This window comes from Piliocolobus tephrosceles, chromosome 13, assembly GCF_002776525.5.
Source record: "Piliocolobus tephrosceles isolate RC106 chromosome 13, ASM277652v3, whole genome shotgun sequence".
NCBI classification, from domain to species: Eukaryota; Metazoa; Chordata; class Mammalia; order Primates; family Cercopithecidae; genus Piliocolobus; species Piliocolobus tephrosceles.
In genome coordinates, this window is record NC_045446.1 from 54,549,886 (window position 1) to 54,569,685 (window position 19,800).

The 19,800-nt window shown below is 35.8% G+C and overlaps 1 protein-coding gene across 2 annotated transcripts in view; it reads left to right on the forward strand.

Moving 5' to 3' along the window:
* Positions 1-19,800, forward strand: part of SBF2 (SET binding factor 2) — a 546,407-nt gene that overhangs the window by 88,704 nt on the left and 437,903 nt on the right. For both annotated transcript variants that reach the window (XM_026454017.1, XM_026454018.1), the window contains one exon: positions 5,893-5,978. In XM_026454017.1, the coding sequence (XP_026309802.1) occupies positions 5,893-5,978 (86 nt within the window). The remainder of the gene's footprint in view (positions 1-5,892; positions 5,979-19,800) is intronic.

Below are 19,800 nucleotides of genomic sequence, written 5' to 3' on the forward strand. Positions count from 1 at the left end.
ATTCCATATTTTCCATAGTAGGCCCACCATTTGACATTCCTACCAACAGTGCACAAGGGTTTCAATTGAGTCTCGAGTAGCTGGGACTACAGGTTTGTACCACCATTTGCAGCTAATTTTTGTAGAGATGGGGTCTCAATATGTTGCCCAGGCTGGTCTCAAACTTCTCGCCTCCTCACTCCTGGGCCTCCTAAATCCCTGGGATTACAGGTGTGAGCCAGTGCACCTTGCTTTACTTTTTGCTTAAAATTTTCTGACTAAAACTCCTTTTTATAGACAGATATACTTTGTTTTATTCTTTGCTTTTTATTTACTATTATTTGTTTATTTTGCCTTACAGATATTGTGGGTGGGGTTTTTTTTTTTTTTTTTTTAAACAAATTGAAGATTTGTGGCCACCCAATGTTGAACAAGTCTGTCAGCTCCATTTTGCCAACAGCTTGGGCTCACTTTGTGTCTCTGTGTCGCATTTTGGTAATTCTCGCCAGTTTTCAAGCTTTTCCATTATATGTATTTTGGTGATACTTGATCAGTGATCTTTGATATTAGTGTTTTGTTTTGGCATGTCACGAACTACCATGAAAGTGGCAAATTTAATCCATAAATGAATTATGTATTCTGACTGTACCACTGACCAGCCATTCCATCATCTCTCTTCCCCTCCTCAGGCCTGTCTATTCCCTGAGGCACGCTAGTATTGAAATTAGGTTAGTTGATGACTTTACAATGGCCTTTAAGTGGTCAAGTGAAAGGAAGAGTTGCATGTCTCTCACTTCAAATCAAAATCTAGAAATGATTACATTTAGTGAGGAAGACATGTCAAAAGCCAAGATAAGCCAAAAGCTAGGCCTCTTGTACCAAACAGCCAAGTTGTGAATGCAAATGATAAGAAAATGAGACAGCATTATTACTGATATGGAGTCTGAGTGGCTTGGATAGATGAAATTAGCCACACCATTTTCTTAAGACAAAGCCTAATCCTGAGCACAAGGCCCCAACTCTCTTCAATTCTGTGTAGGCTGAGAAAGTTGAGAAAGCTGCAAAAGAAGTTTGAAGCTGGAGGTTGGTTCATGAGGTTTAAGGAAAGAAGCTGTCTCTATAATGTGAAAGTGCAAGGTGAAGCAGCAAGTGCTTATGTAGAAGCTGCTGAAGTTATGCAGAAGATCTAGCTAAGATGATGAGGGCAGCCACACTACAACCACAATGTAGACAAAACAGGCTCTATTGGAAGAAGATGCCATGTAGGATTTTCATAGCTGGAAAGCAGAAGTAAATGCTTGACTTCAAAGCTTCAAAGAACAGGCTTACTGTCTTTTTAGCAGCTAATGCTGCTGGTGACTTCAAATTAAAACTATTTCTCATTTACTATTCTGAAAATTCCAGTGCCTTTAAGAATTATGCTACATCTACTATCTGCTCTCTAAATGGAGCAACAATGCCTGGATGACAGCACATCTATTTATACTATGGTTTATTGAATATTTTAAGTGCACTGTTGAGACCTACTGCTCATAAAAATATTCCTCTCAAAATATTACTGCTCATTGACAGTGCACCTGGTAACATAAGAGCTCTGATGGACGTGTATAGGGAGATCAATGTTGTTTTCATGCCTGCTAGCACAGCATCTATTCTGCAGCCCATGGATCAAGAGTCATTTTGACTTTCAAGTTTTATTATTTAAGAATTACATTTCATAAGCCTGTAGCTGCCATAGATAGTGATTCCTCTGATTGAATCTGGGCAAATTAAACTGAAAGCCTTGTGGAAAGGATTCACCATTCTAGATGCCATTATAACATTCATAATTCATGGGAGAAGGTAAAAATATGAACCTATTAACCAGGAGCTTAGAAGAAGTTGATTCCAACCCTTATGGATGACCTTGAGGGATTCAAGACTTTAGTGGGGAAAGGAACTGTAGATGTGGTAGAAATAGCAAAATAACTAGCATTAGAAGTAGAGCCTGAAGATGTGACTGAATTGCTACAATCTCACGATAAAACCTTTAACAGATGAAGATTTACTTCGTATGGATAAGCAAAGAAAGTGGTTTATTGAAATGGAATCTACTTTTGGAGAAGATGCTGTGGATTTTGTTGAAATGACAAAGGATTTAGGATATTACATCAATTTAGTTGATAAAGCAGCAGCAGGGTTTGAGAGGAATGATTTCAATTTTTGAGAGAAGTTGTGCTGTAGATAAAATGCCATCAAACAGCATTGCATGCTATGGATAAATTTTTTGTGAAGGAAAGTGTCAATCGATATGGCACACTTCACTGTTGTCTTATTTTCAGTAATTGCCGCAGCCACCACCCTGATCAGTTAGCAGCCATCAACATCGAAGCAAGACATTCTACCAGCAAAAAGATTACAACTGGCTAAAGCCTCACATGATTGTTAGCAGTTTTTAGCAGTAAAGCATTTTTAAATTAAAGCATGTACATATTTTAGACATAATGCTGTTGCACACTTAATAGACTATAGTGTAAACATAACTTTTATATGCACTGAGAAACCAAAAGATTTGTGTGACTCATTATTGCAATATTCACTTTATTGCTGTGGACTGGAACCAAACCTGCAGTATCTCCCAAGTATGACTGTAATTGTTTCCAGATCCTCTACTACTTTGAAAGAACTCTAGCTATCAAAGTGCCTCTTAGAGTAGTGTGGCCTCATTTAGGTTCTTTTCTTATGAGGAATACACACCAATTCTAGCTTCATGTAAAAGGAAGAAGTATTGTCAGAATGCCTCAGACATTTGCTGACAGATGCTACAGTGCTGCCACAGTTTACTAGAGGTAGAATCTGGAAAAGAGTATTTTTTCAGGAAAAGTGAGATGAGGATAAAGATTTGTAAATAAAGACGTTTATTGTAGTATTATTTATAATAGTGAGAAACTAGAAAATGTATGTTCAACAACATCAAAGGCCTTTGGTAAAATATTAGGTAATAAGCCAGTATATAAAGTTAGGTTTAGTGTGGTATTCATTCTGTAGGAAAAAAATATGTATTTATGCAAGAAAACCTAGGAATAAATGGATAGTCCAAAATGTTGATAATAATTGTCTCCAAGTGTGGGATTATGGGTGATTTCTTCTTTATATTTTTATGTATTTAAAATTCTTTCTGCACTTAACATTACTTTTATAATTAGTAAGAGTTAATGTGATTGGGCTGGGTGCGGTGGCTTACACTATAATCCTAGCACTTTGGGATTCTGAGGTGGGTGGATTGCTTGAGTCTGGGAGGTCAAGTTCAAGACCAACTTGGGCAGTGTGGCGAAACCTTGTCTCTACAAAAAAATATGAAAATTAGCTGGTTGAGGTGGTCTGCACCTGTAGTCCCAGCTACTTGGAGGCTGAGGTAGGAGGATCGCTTGAGTCTGGGAGGTCAAGGCTGCAGTGAGCCATGATTTTGCCACTGTACTCCAGTCTGGGCAACAGAGTGAGACCCTGTCCAAAAAAAAATTAATATGATAAATACATCTTGAACCTAAAATACATTAGGTATGGTTTTCAGAGCTGAATAAACAATATAGGGACATGGTTAAACATGATAGAATAAGTACATTAATTTATCTCTTTAAAAAGAAGGGAGGAATAAACTTAATTTCAGTCAGTACCAATGAATTTATTAAAGTAAACATTTTACTCAGTATAGACTATCTGCCAGGAATTCAGTATGCCAGGTGCTTGGGGAAACAAGTTGGTTACTGAAAGAAAGCAAGTTTGCTGTCATTTCTTCCAGAAAGTTTTGTATGGTCTTTCTATCACTGATTGAGCTTACCCCATAACATAACTGAAATTATCGGTTCATTTTTTTTGTTTCCCTAAATTGATTATGAGTCCCTTTAGGATAGGGACTATGTCTTTTTCATTTGTGTACCTCCAGCACCTAGCAATTTGTTTCATTAACTCTGCTTGGGATGTCGTAAGTGATGATGCTTGAGGTAGATTTTGAAGAATGAGTGACTATGATAAAAAGTTGGTTTAGTCTTAACAAAATCCTTCATTCCCCTATGACAAGAGACAGATAAGTTACTGTACTGTAGCAATTATCAATTTTAATTGAGAATATTTTTATTTTGTCTTTTTCAAATGGATTTTGGTTAGACCTCATTTCAGAATACAGTTCTGAGTTGGTCAGTAAAGTGAATGTCACTTTCCATTTACATTTTAAACATAGAAATTTGGCCGTAAATTGGTTGCAGTTTAGGTGAGGGGCAAGGGAGAAGCTGCATTCATAGAGATGAGGTTGAGAAATCATAGTGGATGATTTTTAAAGTACATTAACAAAATGAATTCGTTGTGCAGACTTCCTTAAGTTAGATATGCAAAACAAATAATCAGAATATTGTTGCCTCATTTCATATGAACTAGGACAACAGGTAGAAATATGCAAGCAACATGAAGATCTTAAAAAACTGTAGCAAGAATTAGTTTAGATTTAACATGTACCTTCCAGCCCCAATTTACTCACAAATTACATCCCCAAAGTTCAGTGATAAGTTGATTCCTTCTTCGTTGTCACAGGATAATTTTATAACAATAGTGATAGACATCTGTGGTTTTCAACCCAGGGAACATTTGGTAACGTCTGGGGACGTTTTTCGTTGTAACAACTTGCTGGTGGTAGGGGGTGCTACTGGAATCTAGGAATTGAGACTAGGAATACTGCTAAACATCCTACAATGCACAGGACAATCCCCATCCCCGCAAAGAAGTATCCATCCCCAAATGTCAGTAGTGCTGATGTTGGGAAATCCTGCCTAAACAATGGTTAGGTTCCCAGGCCAGCCTCAGAAACTTTAACCAGTAGCAGTACTTGTAGCCCATAACTGAAACTTAGTGCTAGTGGTGCTGTTTCATTTGTTACTTAAAATTATTTCATCTCCATAGAAAAGTTCTTCTTAAATTTCAATTTGGGATTAATTTCCTTATTGGGGCACAAAGGGTGGTTACTCCCATAATGTGGTAGAGACTCTAGATTTCAGTGCCTCTAGCTAGTGTTTTTTGGCTTTTCATATGTATCAGTCAATCTTATAGAACAGTGGCCGGGTGCGGTGGCTCACACCTGTAATCCCAGCACTTTCGGAGGCCAGGTCAGGTGGACCACTTGAGGTCAGGAGTTCAAGACCAGTCTGGCCAACACAGTGAAACCCCGTCTCTACTAAAAATACAAAAATTAGCTGGGCATGGTGGTGGGTGCCTGTAATCCCAGCTACTTGGGAGGCTAAGCCAGGAGAATCGCTTGAACTCAGGAGGCAGAGGTTTCAGTGAGCCAAGATCATACGACTGCACTCCAGCCTAGGCAACAGAGCAAGACTCTGCCTCAAAAAAAAAAAAAAAAAAAAAAGGTTCATAGACTAGAGATTGCCTGTTATTTCAGTACAGTCATCCCTGGGTATTTGCGGGGGATTTGTTCCAGAACCCTCATGGATACTAAAATCTATGGATGCTCAAGTTCCTTATATAAAATGGTGTGGTATTTGCATGTAACCTATGCATATTTTCCTATATACTCTAAATAATTTATTGATTACTTATAATACCTAATACAATGAATATGGTGTGGAAATATTTGTTATACTGTATTTTTAAGATTTGCATTTTTAAATTGTTGCATTGTTAATTTTATTTTTTTCATCCCAAATATTTTCATTTCATGGTTGGGTGTCTCCTGCAGATGCAAAACCCATGGATATGGAGGTCCGACTGTGTAATGTTTAGATGATGCATACTTACATGTTTTTTAAAACTTGAAAATGTTAAATCAGTTTATTAACTTATTTACCAAATATTCATTTAGAAATAAGTAAGAGTACAATGAGTATTTGTATTTTTTAGTATCCCATAACTGATTCACTTTGGTTTTATTAACAGGGTCAGGAGAAGGTCTAGGGAAAATAATCCAGAGATTTCCACAGAAGGACTGGGATGATACACCTTTTCCACAGGGAATTGAGTTGGTAAGTGGTGGTTGTATTTTTGCATGTTTACAATGTTATTTTTCTTTTTTGTCACATTGATTTTTACATTTATGTTACATTTGCTGTTAAGTAATTTGATAATTTAATTGTAAGTATTACAGTACTAGAAATAATTATCTTCCCTCCTAGTCCCTCAAGTACAGTCATCTTTGAATATATTAATTCTAGAATGCCTATTTTGCTCTTCTTTTTCTCATTTAAATTTGTAATATTAAAGATGAAATTGATGATTTTCATATACTCAGAAGCAGAAAAATTCCACTGATTCTTTAGTAAAAGTCATAGCCCAGAAACTTCAGGGATACACATATGTATTTTTTTTCCTGAAAATGTCCAGGTTATTGTCTTAGTAAAAACAAAACAAAAAAACACAGATAAATAAAATACCAAAAGTTTGTTTAATGTTAACCAGTCATGGTTTGAATTTGATCTTAAAATCACAAATTAGATTTCTTTTGTTTTTAGCTACAAGGTCTGAAGGTTATTTTATAATAGTGCAGTTCAACTCCTTTTGTTGTTGTTGTTGTGGTTAGCCATTTTAAAGGAATTTATTAATTGAACATAATTTATGCTGCCCAAGATATTCTATCTAGTGGTGGATCCATGGTAGTAAAATGAGGGACTAGAAAGGTGATTACTAAAGTACTTTGCAATATGTGTCTATGAAGTTTGGTTCTCTGAATTTACTGGGGGGTGTGTGTGTACTTATTTATATTGTGTTCATGGATACGCACACACACACATAGAAGCAGTGTCTTCAAGGCAGTCCTGTTGAGAGGACATTTGGTATAATATGTTACTTAAGAGTGCAGGCTCTGGAGCAGAGTGCCTAGGTTAAAATCTCAGCTGCATGGTATGACTTTTGACAAGTTACTCAACTACTTTGAGCCAGCAGAATACTTATCTATAAAATGAGAATAATTGTTATATCAATCTCATAGGTTGTTGTAAAGATAAAGCGGAAAAAATACACATAAAATGCTTAGAACAATGTCTTCCATAAATGAGTTGTCCGGTTGTTTAATTAGTATTGTTGCTGTTTGTTCAGCATCTTCCGCACCTTACCCACAGGAAAAATTGTTCATTCTCTTGTTGGCATGGATCGGAAATATCTATTAGATATTTTGTATTGAAAATTTTAAATTTTCTCATCCTAGCTAATAGCTGTCCAATTTTGCTTCACTGAAAATTAAAGATACATTGCTAAGTCCTTAGTTTTGATTGTTATAACTCAGCCATGTAGAGAAAGCTGAGGGTTCTGTAGGCCTACAGAGGGGGTAAATCTTGAATTTTGGCATTAAAAATGGGGAAGGAATGTGAGGATCCAAAGAAAATGGCTTTTTGGAGAGCCCTTTGTATTTCTTTCTCTTTTTCCCCATATGCCTGCAAATACCAGTACTTGGCCTTACAGTGTGAATAACCAGGCATTTGTTCTATAAAAGCTTTTAAACCCTGTTTCAATGTCCCTTTTAGTGTGATTGAGGGGAAATTTTTGGTGCTGGGGACCTGTTAGAACTTTTTGTGGGTTCCTACCTCCATTTACATCAAAGTGGGAGAGATATAAACTATACCAACTTAACAGTATGAGCAGTGATTCACCTTCATAAGTTTCAAGAACAGCAGACATCATAGAGGGAGAGAGAAATCATGGATTGGCATAGCTATTTAGCTAGGACAGAGAAAGGATAATGTTGTTTTGAAAGCCAAGAGAATAGATACCTATGATGCCTCTCTTGTTTCTCCAGTAGCAATGGAGAGAAACATGCTGATTTTACTACTTAGTAAATGGATATTTTCTCTTTGTATGACAGACACTGCCATGTTCAAGTGCTATAAATGTCTCTCCAATAAGTGGAGTCTTGTGCTGCTAGAATAGTGAAATGGAGGTGCTTAAGAGGTAGACAGAACTTTTCCTCCCTAAGATTTTCCTAGATGACATCTTGGCATATTCTTAACATAGCATTTCAAGATTCGTTGGGCTAGATTAAAGAGTAATCTGTTGGATTATGTCAGAAATTTTCTTTTTCCTTTTCCTTTTTCCATAATGGATCACAATTTCAATTCTGTAATGTCTATGATGTTGTCAAGTACAAAATAAATTTATATCTATCAAAGTACATTTTTTTTCTGTCTCTCAACTTTTCCTATTTTTAATATCTCACAAAAACATACAATTATCAAGAACAGGAAATGAACACTAGTATATTACTAACTAGACTATCTACCTTACTCAAACTTTTTCTATCAAAGTACATTTTTAAAACAGAATAGATCACTATTAATTTTTTGTCTAGTCTTTACTGCCGTATTTTTGCATATGTTTAGAGAGTGTGAATAGTCTGTATATGAACAGCAATAACCTGAATAATTGTGATGCCTTATGTGATCTTGAGTAACCCTGCGGCTTCAAGACCAAAGATACATGGACTACAATTTTAGTCTAATTGAAGGTGATCTGGCTTAGTCCTTAAGTGGTTTGTTGTTTCTGGTGTAGTCATGACCCTTTTCTGATGATTTATGGGAAAAATTCTTACCCCTTCCACAGTGGTGGAACAATGTTAGCATATAACATTCATGTTAATATCTGACAGTTGTATAGGGTTAATAAATTATAATGAACTCACGTACATAATGGTAGTAGTATATTAATTCACAAATAAGTAAACAGAAGCTTAGGAAGTTTAGATAACTTTACGGAGATCTAACAGCTAGGATACAGCAGAGCTAGGATTCAAACCCTGATCTTCTGACTCTTAGTGTCAGCCAAGATCTGAGAGATTTCTGGGAGTGACACTTTTAGCTGTGGTTAGCATTTTAGTGTAAATGGTTAGTATTTTAGTATAAATGCAGAATCTGAAAACAGAATTCTATGATTTGGAAGAACTAAGGTTGAGAAATGTTAAGAGAAGGCTGTGTTATTGAATAGGGACCAGCTTTATTATTTATTTTATCTGAGAACACACATGGGTTCAGAATATAATATTATATTCAAATTATTTTCTATTGCCACTTCTCCTTCCCAGGGAGTTCTAAATGTATTTAAATTCTAAATGAAAAATAGATATGTTCAGCCTTACAACTGGTGGGAAAGGATTTTAGGCATTCATTCACTAGTTAATCAAATTCCAAATTTAATTTAGAGGATGCCGAATTTCTTTTTCCATTTTTACATAAAGAAATTGCCTTCTATTTTTCTATTGAAAAATGGTGAACTTTAATTCGGATGGATTTTAAAAATAGAAATATGAAAGTAAGCTAAACCGAACATAATGACTACTTTTCCAGTTCTGGGATATTTTTCTTTCTCTTGTGCTTTTTAGGCATACATGAAAACCACAGACAGTCATATAAATAAAGTTGCAGTTAATTTTAGTAACAGCATTTCAAAGAAAATTAAATTGGTTTTCAGAGGCATTCTATGGTTAACAATCTATTCCTGATTATAGGAACAATATTTTTATTGGCTAGATCAGAGACATTTAAACAGCTTAAAGAATTAAAGCAAAATAGTATTGTTTTGACCTTAGCTCTTTTTTTTTTTTTAGACAGAGTTTCACTCTTGTTGCCCAGGCTGGAGTGCAGTGGCACAATCTTGGCTCACTACAGCTTCCGCCTCCCAGGTTCAAGCAATTCTCCTGCCTCAGCCTCCCAAATAGCTGGGATTACAGGCGTGTGCCACCACACCCGGCTAATTTTGTATTTTTAGTAGAGACACGGTTTCACCATGTTGGTCAGGCTGGTCTCGAACTCCTGACCTCAGGTGATCCCCCTGCCTTGGCCACCCAGAGTACTGGGATTAAGGGTATGAACCAACACACCCAGCCGACCTTAGCTCCTTTTTAAGATGCCTTGTCTTAGGAGTGAATCTTTATATATCATGATTCAGAAGATATGCCACAATCTCAATAGGGCATGCCTGTACTAAGGTTTTTGTTAGACGTACCTGATTTTTTTAGAATACTAAAGTACTGTGATAAATAAATTTTGTGGCTTGAAAAAGAGAAGCATTCAGTTAGAATATCTAATTTGATATTCTTAGGAAATTAGTTCTGTTACTTAAATTATACACTAGCGATTCAACTATCTGCAGTGTGAATTAGGTCTTCTGTAAATGCAGACTGAGGAGAAGAGAGGAAAAAGAGCTTGTATTCCACATTGTGCAGGTGTAACATAGGAAAAGTGACTTTAATATGGGATGTTATTTGAGGGCAGAGGGGTAAATATAAGTACCATGTAGTGCTTTAATTCTTTAAGCTGTTTATAATGCAATACATGCAATAAATGGGTAGCAATCATCCATTTGACATAGATGTAAATACTGTTTGGTTAGGAAACTGAGTGTAGAAAAGATGGAAGAGACTTTTCCTTTTTGTAGAAGAATATGCTTGAAAGGAGAATGAGATGACAGAATCAGGGTTCACAAACATTTTAAAAGGCAGGAGTTATGGGATGTTTAAGAAAATGAAATATAATAAGTAAAACTTTAAGTTCTTGCATGTGAGTATATAAAGCTAGATTTATAAGTAATCATATCCAGCTAGAGAGGCTTGAGAAATACAAGAAGACAGATTTTAAAAAGTTTATAAAAGATATGTATGGTAGATACTATAGAAAGCATCTGAAGCCTCTGTACTGAGGTAGGATGCAAGATAAAATACTCAGTTTTAAAGATGGTCCAAAGCTTGGTATAAACGGTGTGTGGAAGGACTCTTGATTTAGCATGGAGTTGAGGCTGAAAACTTAAGAATACTGCTATGAAGTATGAAGACATGGCTTTTAAAACATACTAAGAACTATAAAAAGGATTTTAAAAGTTATGTTCACAACAAAGCAAGTGGATATAAATGGGGGTTAAGCCAGTAAATGGTGGTTTGAGCTCATATTTTTGGTACCCACTTCCAGACTGTTGTCTCTTTGAAGTAATAAAACCACAGGGCAGGGAACCTGATGAAGTCTGGAAGGTACATTTGAGGTAGTAGATTCTTTTATCATCTCTGAGGAAGAGATCAGTTAATCTTAGTGTTATGGTTCTAATACACTTCTCCATACTCACTACAATGGTTTGTTTATCCTGTATTAGAACTAGTGTCTCTCAATTCTGCTTATTTTGCCAGTGCATTGATACTCTCAGTTATGCTAGAAAATCTTTCCCCTACAGTCACATACTTCATTACTGCTCTCAGAACCACTTTAGACAAAATTTTCTTGTCATGTTAGGGTTCTGCTCTACCTGATGCTTTAAGACCAAAGAGAACTTCCTGAGGAAGATGTAGAGCTACATAGGCCTCATCCACTATGTCTGTGTATTGTTTGCAGACAGCCTGGACTTCATTACATGGTACCATACTGCTACTCATCTCTCATGTGCTTGTCTGTCATATCACCCTTATGGCTTATTCTGTACTTCTTAAGTTCCAGTTCCTTTTTGCTACTATTCTATTCTATTCATCCTATTTCCATTGTACCTATAATTTTAGCAAAAAAAAAAAAAAAAAAAAAAAAAAAAAAAATTCTTGACTTTATGTTTTAGCTACTATCCTATTTCTTCTTTATTATAAAATGTTTTCAGTGACTCTTCATTTGCTGTCCCAATTTCTCTAAGAGACTAATGTGGTTCAGTAGAATATGGGATTTGAAATTTAAAAGCCTTGAGCGAAGTTAATTTACTCTCTCTGATAATAGTATTTTTCTTACACGATGTTATTAGGTGATCATCTGTTAATATTTTAATATTTGTAATGTTACAATTTCTTATTTACTCTCATTTCATACCTCTATCTCACCCACATTTCAGGGTGAGGTCAAGAGTTTGAGACCAGCTTGGCCAACATGGCAAAACCCCATCTCTACTAAAAAATACAAAAATTAGCTGGGTGCAGTGGCAGGTGCATGTAATCCCAGCTACTTGGGAGGCTGAGGCAGGAGAATCCCTTGAACCAGGGAGGTGGAGGTTGCAGTGAGCTGAGATGCGCCATTGTGCTCCACCCTGGGAGACACAGCAAGACTCCATCTCAAAAAAAAAAAAAAAAAAAAAAGAAATATCAAAACAAACAATAGTGAAAACACAGCATACCAAAATCTATGGGATATAGTGAAAATAGTATTAGGAGGGAAGTTTGTAGCTATAGGTGCCTACATCAAAAAAGAAGAAAAACTTCACATAAATAACCTAATGATGCATCTTAACTAGAAAGGCAAGAGCTAACCAAACCCAAGATTAGGAGAAGAAAAGAAACTAATAAAGATCAGAGCAGAAATAAATTGAAATTAAGAAAACAATACAAAAGATCAACAAAGCAAAAAGTTGGTTTTTTGAAATGATAAATAAAATTGACAAACCTTTAGCCCGAGTAAGAAAAAAATAAAGACCCAAATAAATAAAAACAGAGATTAAAAATAAGACATTACAACCAATACTGCAGGTATTCAGAGGACCATTAGTGACTACTATAACCAACTATATGCCAATAAATTGGAAAACCTGGAAGAAATGGATGAATTCCCAGAGATTTACAACCTACCAAGATTGAGCAATGAAGAAATCCAAAACCTGAACAGACCAATAGCAAGTAACAAAATCAAAGCCATAATAAAAAGTCTCCCAGCAAAAGAAAGCCCAGGACCCAGTGGCTTGACTGCTGATTTCTATTAATATCAAGCTTTTAAAGAAGAACTAATTCAATTTCTACTCAAACTATTCCAAAAAATTGAGGAGAAGGGAATAGTTCCAAACTTTATTCTGTGAGACTAGTATTACTGTGATACCAAAACCAGGCAAAGACACAGCAAAAAAGAAAACGATAGGCCAACTTCCCTGATGAACGTTGATGCAGAAATCCTCTATAAAATTTTAGCAAACCAATTTTAACAACATGTTTAAAAGATCCTTCATCATGACCAAGTAGGATTTATCTCAGGGATGCAAGGATGGTTCAAGATACACACACTAATCAACGTGATACATTTTATCAATAGAATGTACAAAAACCATGTGATCATTTTAATTGATGCTGAAAAAGCATCTGATAAAATTCAGCATCCCTTTATGATAAAAATCGTTTAAAAACTGGGTATAGAAGGAACATACCTTAACACAGTAAAAGCTATATACAACAGAGTCACAGCTAATATCATTCTGAATGGGGAAAAACTGAAAGCCTTTCCTCCAATATCTAGAAGATGACAAGGATGCCCACTTTTACCACTGTTATTCAACATAGTACTGGGAGTTCTAGCTAGAGCAACCAGATAAGAGAAAGAAGTCTAGGGCATCCACATTGGAAAGGAGGAAGTCAAATTATCCTTCTTTGCAGATGACGTGATCTTATATTTGGAACTAAACACTTCACCAAAAAACTATTAGAACTGATAAACAAATTGAGTAAATCTGCAGGATACAAAATCAACATACAAAAATCAGTAGCATTTCTATATGCCAACAATTAATGATCTGAAAAAGAAATCAAGAAAGTAATCTCATTTACAGTAGCTACACATAAAATATCAAGAAATTAACCAAAGAAGTGAAAGATCTCTACAATGAAAACTGTAAGTCATTGATGAAAAAAAAAACTGAAGAGGACACAGAAAAAAGGAAAGATATTCCGTGTTCGTGGATTGGAAGAATCAGTGTTGTTAAAATGTTTATACACCTAAAGCAGTCTATAGATTCAATGCAGTCCTTGTCAAAATATCAATAACATTCTTTACAGAAATAGAGGAAACAATTCTAAAATTTACCTGGAGGCAAAAAAGACCTAGAATAGCCAAAGCTATCCAGAGCTAAATAAATAAATAAATAAATAAATAAATAAATAAATAAATAAATAAAAATTAAAAAAAAAAACTGGAAGAATTACATTATCTGACTTCAAATAGTAACCAAAATAGCGTGGTACTGGCATAAAACCAGACACACAAACCAATGGAACAGAATAGAGAATCCAGAGACAAATCTGTTTATCTACAGGGGACTCATTTCTGAAAAAGGTGCCAAGAACATACACTGGAGAAAAGACAGTCTCTTCAGTAAATGGTGCTGAAGAAACTGGATAGCCATATGCAGAAGAAAGAAACTAGACTCCTCTTTCTCGCCTTAAAAAAATAAAATCAAATCAAAATTGATTAAAGACTTAAATATAAGACTTCAAACTATGAAATTACTGCATGAAAACATGGGAAAAACTCTAGGACATTAGACTGGGCAAAGACTTCGTAAGTAATACCCCATAAACACAGACAACCAAAACAGAAATGAGCAAATAGGATCACATTAACTTAAAAAACTTCTATACAGCAAAGGAAACAATCAACATAAGTGAAGAGACAACCCACAAAATATATAATGAGCCCAAACAACTGTGAAGTGAAAAAAATCTAATAATCTGATTAAAAGCTGGGCAAAAGATCTGAATAGACATTTCTGAAAGGAAGACATATGAATGTCTACTAAGATCTGAATAGACATTTCTCAAAGGAAGATATATGAAAGGAAGACATATGAAACAGTTATATGAAAAGGTGCTCAGCATCACTGATCATCAGAGAAATGCAGATCAAAACTATGAGATATCATCTCATCCCAGTTAAAATGGCTTATATCCTAAAAGACAGGTAATAACAAATGCTGGCAAGGATGTGGAGAAAAGGGAACCCTCACACAGTGTTAGTGGGAATGCAAATTGGTAAAACCACTATGGAGAAGAGTTTGGAAGTTCCTCAAAAAACCGAAAATAGAGCTACCGTATGATCTAGCAATCCCACTGCTAGTCATGTACCCAAAAGAAAGGAAATCAGTTTATCGAAGAGATAATCTGCACTCCCATGTTTATTGCAACACTATTCACAATGACTAAGATTTGGAAGCAACCTAAGTGTCCATCAACAGACAAATGGATAAAAAAAAATGTGACAATGCACAATGGAGTATTCTTTGGCCATAAGAAGAATGAGATTCTGTCATTTGCAACAACATGAAACTGGAAGTCATGTTGAATGAAATAAGCTAGGCTCAGAAAGACAAACTTTGCACATTCTCACTTATTTCTGGGAGCTAAAAATTAAAACAATTGATATCATGGAGATAGAGAAGAAGGATGGTTACTAGATGCTGGGAAGGGTAGTGTGGCAGGGGAGAGGAGGTAGTGGAGATGATTAATGGGCACAAAAATATACTTAGGCAGAATGAATAAGATTTAGTATTTTATAGCACAACAGGGTGACTACAGTGAACAATAATTTTTGTATATTTAAAAATAGCTAAAGGAGTATAATTGCATTTTTGTAACACAAAGGATCAATGCTTGAGGTGATGGATACCCCATTTACTGATTGTTATGCATTGTATGCCATATCAAAATATTTCATGTACCTGATAAATGTATACACATGTGTACCCATAAAACTTAAAAATTCAAAAAAGATTTCATTAAGAGTACTAACAGCTTCAGGATTTTTCTCCAATTAAATGCTCTTCAAAAGAAAGAAAAACAGTACAATATTATGTACTTACTTTGGAAAGAGGATTAAACTGCTTTAAAACTTGTGTAAGAAATGTGATCAGTTGGTTTATTTATTGTGATTTCCTTTACTTGAAGTTCACTGTCTTTTCCCTTACGCAGTATAACTGCTTTTCCTGAGACTTCTGCGCTTTGATAAAAAGATGAGGTGGAACCCTGGATTGTTTTAAATATTTTACTTTCCGACAAGCCAAAGAAGCAGAAGAAGAGACATGTCCTTAGTTAAGAAGCAGCACAGGAAAGCCGCCTGCTCATAAATAATATCTTCCACTCATTCTATTAACTACAGGTTCTTTTAGACTGATTCTGGCCTCTTTAAAATTTCTGGAAGATACATTTCAAATTCACATAAATATTTACCTGGATTAATATTGTTCTACCTGGGTATTATCTGTAATTTCATCTCGCATAGCAACCTGTTTCCTGTTGGTGACAGTGACATCTTTGAGTAGAATGACCATGTGATGCTGATATTAGTAAAAGGGAAGAATTGTTTCTTGAACATGAAACAGGGGTAAGGGTGGAGTCTAGAAACTAATAAGTTAGTTACAGATCACTCACAACTGGCTTGCAGGTACTTAGAGAAAAACAACCTTTTTTGGTCATTGCTCATTTATGCAGAATTTTGCTTTAAAATTTATAGCCTTTTTGAATATTTAGCAATGATAGATTCTAGTCTGTTAGTTTAATGATATCTATTTGGTACTTACTATGTGCCAGCAACTGAGATCAGGGTTGAAGATATAACTGTAAACCAGATAAAAGCTATCTTCTAAGAACTTAAATTTCTATTGGAGAGAGACCAATATTAACCATAATAAGTTAGTAAATTATGTAGTATGTGATCATTGATAAGTACTCTAAAAAACAATAAAACAGTGATGGATGGAATGTGGCCTATTACTTTGTTTTTGTTTTTTGTGTTGATACACAGTCTCACTCTGTTGCACAGGCTGGAGTGCAGTGGCACAATCTCTGCTCATCACAACCTCCGCCTGTGGGGCTCAAGTGATTCTCCTGCCTCAGCCTCCCGAGTAGCTGGGATTACAGGCACAGGCCACCATGTCCAGCTGATACTTGTAGTTTTAGTAGAGATGGGGTTTTGCCATTTTGGCCAGGCTGGTCTTGAACTCCTGACCTCAGGTGATCCGCCTTCCTCAGCCTCCCAAAGTGCTGGGATTACAGGCATGAGCCACCGTGCTTGGTCATGGCCTATTACTCCTTAAATAACCAAGGCAACCAGTTTTCTGCTGCTGTTTGCCAAGCAGAGTCTAAGGAAAGCAAATGATCTAGGTAAAATAACTTTTAGCATTTTTCATATTTCCTATATTGTCAAGCAAATTGTAACTAGATTTTATTTATTCATTTGTTTGTTTATTTAGAAGACAGGGTGTGCCTCTGTTGCCCAGGCTGGAGTACAGTCTGTGGTCAGGGCTCACTGCAGCTTCGACCTCCTGAGCTCAAGTGATCCTCCCACCTCAGCCTTCCAAGTTGTTTGGCCTATAGGCATGATCCACCATGCCCAGCTAATTTTTTAATTTTTATTTTTGTAGAGACCAGGGTTCAGTATGTTGCTGAGGCTGGTCTGGAATTCCTGGGATTACAGACATGAGCCACCGTGCATGGCCTGTAACTAGACTTTTAATCTTAACAAATTACTGAAGAAAATATCTTTAATGTGAAGTATATTGTGGGAAGTTATGTGAAGTTCATTAATGGTGGACATTAGTTTCTTGCCTTAAATTAACCATTATTTAATGTGTGACCTATTTGTATTTACGAAAATTTCAAAAATATTTGTATTTTATAGAAGGGCAGAGAAAAGAGTAGGGAAATACAGAGTCAGATATTTGCAGCTTATCATTAAGTACAAGTGTAAAAATCTTGTGTATTTCTAAACTAATCCTGTAACTGAACAATTGCTTAACTGGTACTGAACTTTTCAATTAGTAGCCTTTTTTTTTTTTTTTTTTTGAGACAGAGTCTTGCTCTGTTGCCCAGGCTGGAGTACAGTGGCATGATCTTGGCTCACTGCAACCTCTGACTCGCGGGCTGAAGTGATTCTCCTGCCTCAGCCTCCCGAGTGGCTGTACGATACACTCGGCGTGCGCCAGCATACCTGGCTTATTTTTGTATTTTTAGTAGAGATGGGTTTCGTCATGTTGGCCAAGCTTGTCTTGAACTCCTGGCCTCAAGTGATCTTCCCCACCTCGGTCTCCAAAAGTGCTGGAATTACAGGAGTGAGCCACCGTGCCCAGCTAATTTGCAGCTTTTAAGGAAAAAATAATTCTATTACTTTCGACACCAGGGATTTTCCCCCTAATTATTAATACATCATTTTTGGATTTATTCTTTTAACACAATTCATAGACCTGTCATTTTTAGATTAATTTTTTTAGTGTCTAAATATAGAAGTATATAAACAAGGTTAATTTATCCTTTAAGATCACTAATGTTTTATGGTTTCTCTTGTGCCTCCTTTTTTTTCCCCCCCGCTTGACAGTTATTTGTATAAAAAGCCTGACTGGTAGATTATAGTGCATCCTGTGGTTATTGATAGACATGTTTCTAGTAGTCCTTTCTATAATAGAGTATGACCTTCATTTAATACCTTCACTGGCATAGTGATGAAATGTTATGAAGTCTTGGGGTTTAGAAAGCACCTTAAAGATTTCCTGGTCAAATTCTAACCTTCCTTTTACTGATTAAATAAGTTTGTATACAATACCCTTGTCAAATGATCATCTAATTTTAGTTTATATTAAATATTTGCTATGATTCATTCAGCCTTATGTATTTTCTTAGTGCCTGTTATGTGCTAGTCAAGGTGTTGGGTGCTGGGAATATAGTGGTAAATAAAACCAATGTGGCAATGCCCTTATGAACTTGGTATTGTATGGTTTTTGCAGTGATTGTGAATTTCCTCTTGTATATATACTCACCTTCATTGATCCACATTATCTTCAAGAGTTTTGTTCTTTTCCGTGAGTTTATAGGATCATTAACTTGACATATGCTAAAAGTACAGTTACTATAATTGGAAATACTGTGAGATCTTTTTCTTCTCAGAAGCCTATTTGCTAAATTTGTATTAAAATACATACATATTCAAATTCCTTTTTCAAGAGTCGAAGGTCCTAATATGTATGGATGTGTCATTAAGTTATAAATATAGAACCCTTAACCTAATACAAATTTCTAGAACTTAGGCAGGGCAGAATGTGGAGTATTTCCATTTCATTTAAGTACATTATACTAAGGGTGAGATTTTAGATACTATCTAGTTGAAGTGACTGACATGGAGATTTGGTTCTGTTTAGTGCTGGTACAGTGTACTGGTAGAATCTTAATGAAGTTGTCCTCTGCATTTCAAAAAGAAATTCAACTTCGACAAATCTTTGGACATCATTTTTGGCTAATTTTGCAACAGATCATATTGGAAACTGGAAACTAGTGCCAACTGTTGCTAATGGAGCCATGAGCTCTTGCTATTATTCTGGCAGTCATTTTTAGAGATGTTAGCTGTAGTGCTATTAGGGCATGAAAGCATGGCAAGGCATTGGATAATGTAAAGTTTATCTAATCCATATCACACTGGATTAATATCTGTGGCAAGCTTCAAATACTAATAGCAATGTATTATATCTTATAATCTCACATCACCTTAGCGCTTTGGATCATGTAGCTGTCCCTTGTCTGTGGAGGCAACAGCTCACCTAAAGACCAAAATCATTTATATAGTAAGTTACCCAGGCTGCTAGAAGAGGTATTTCTCCAGATTAAAAATAGAAAATAGGAGGGCCCAAGGTATAGGTCAGAATTAGCCATTGTTTATTTCTTTCTGCCTCTCAAGAGAAAGTACAGAAGACAGCACTTTCTATATCCTGTTGTAAAGGGAGCTGGGAAGCAAGGAATCTATTTGAGGGACCTTCAGAGTTGTTCCAAGGTTTTGGATGACTATCTGGTTTGGAATAGATTAGGATTTATTAATGCTGAGAGCAAATAAATTGTGGTAGTTTAGTGTGAAACTTGCTAAGAGATGCCCTGAGGCACTTGGCTCAGCCCTAAGTGTGTTGAGATATTGAGATCTCTGTGAGTAGTCTTGTGATTAGCCATGGTATGGTGTGTAGATAACATCCTCTATGTTGCATGAAGTGAAAAAGGTTGGAGAGCACTGTACTTTATTGTATGCTATGGACTGTTTTTAGCTATTTGGTTATTCCCATTTGGTAGTCTTTTTAGTCTTCAAACTGTCTCAGTGATACTCAGTGGAACCCAAGATA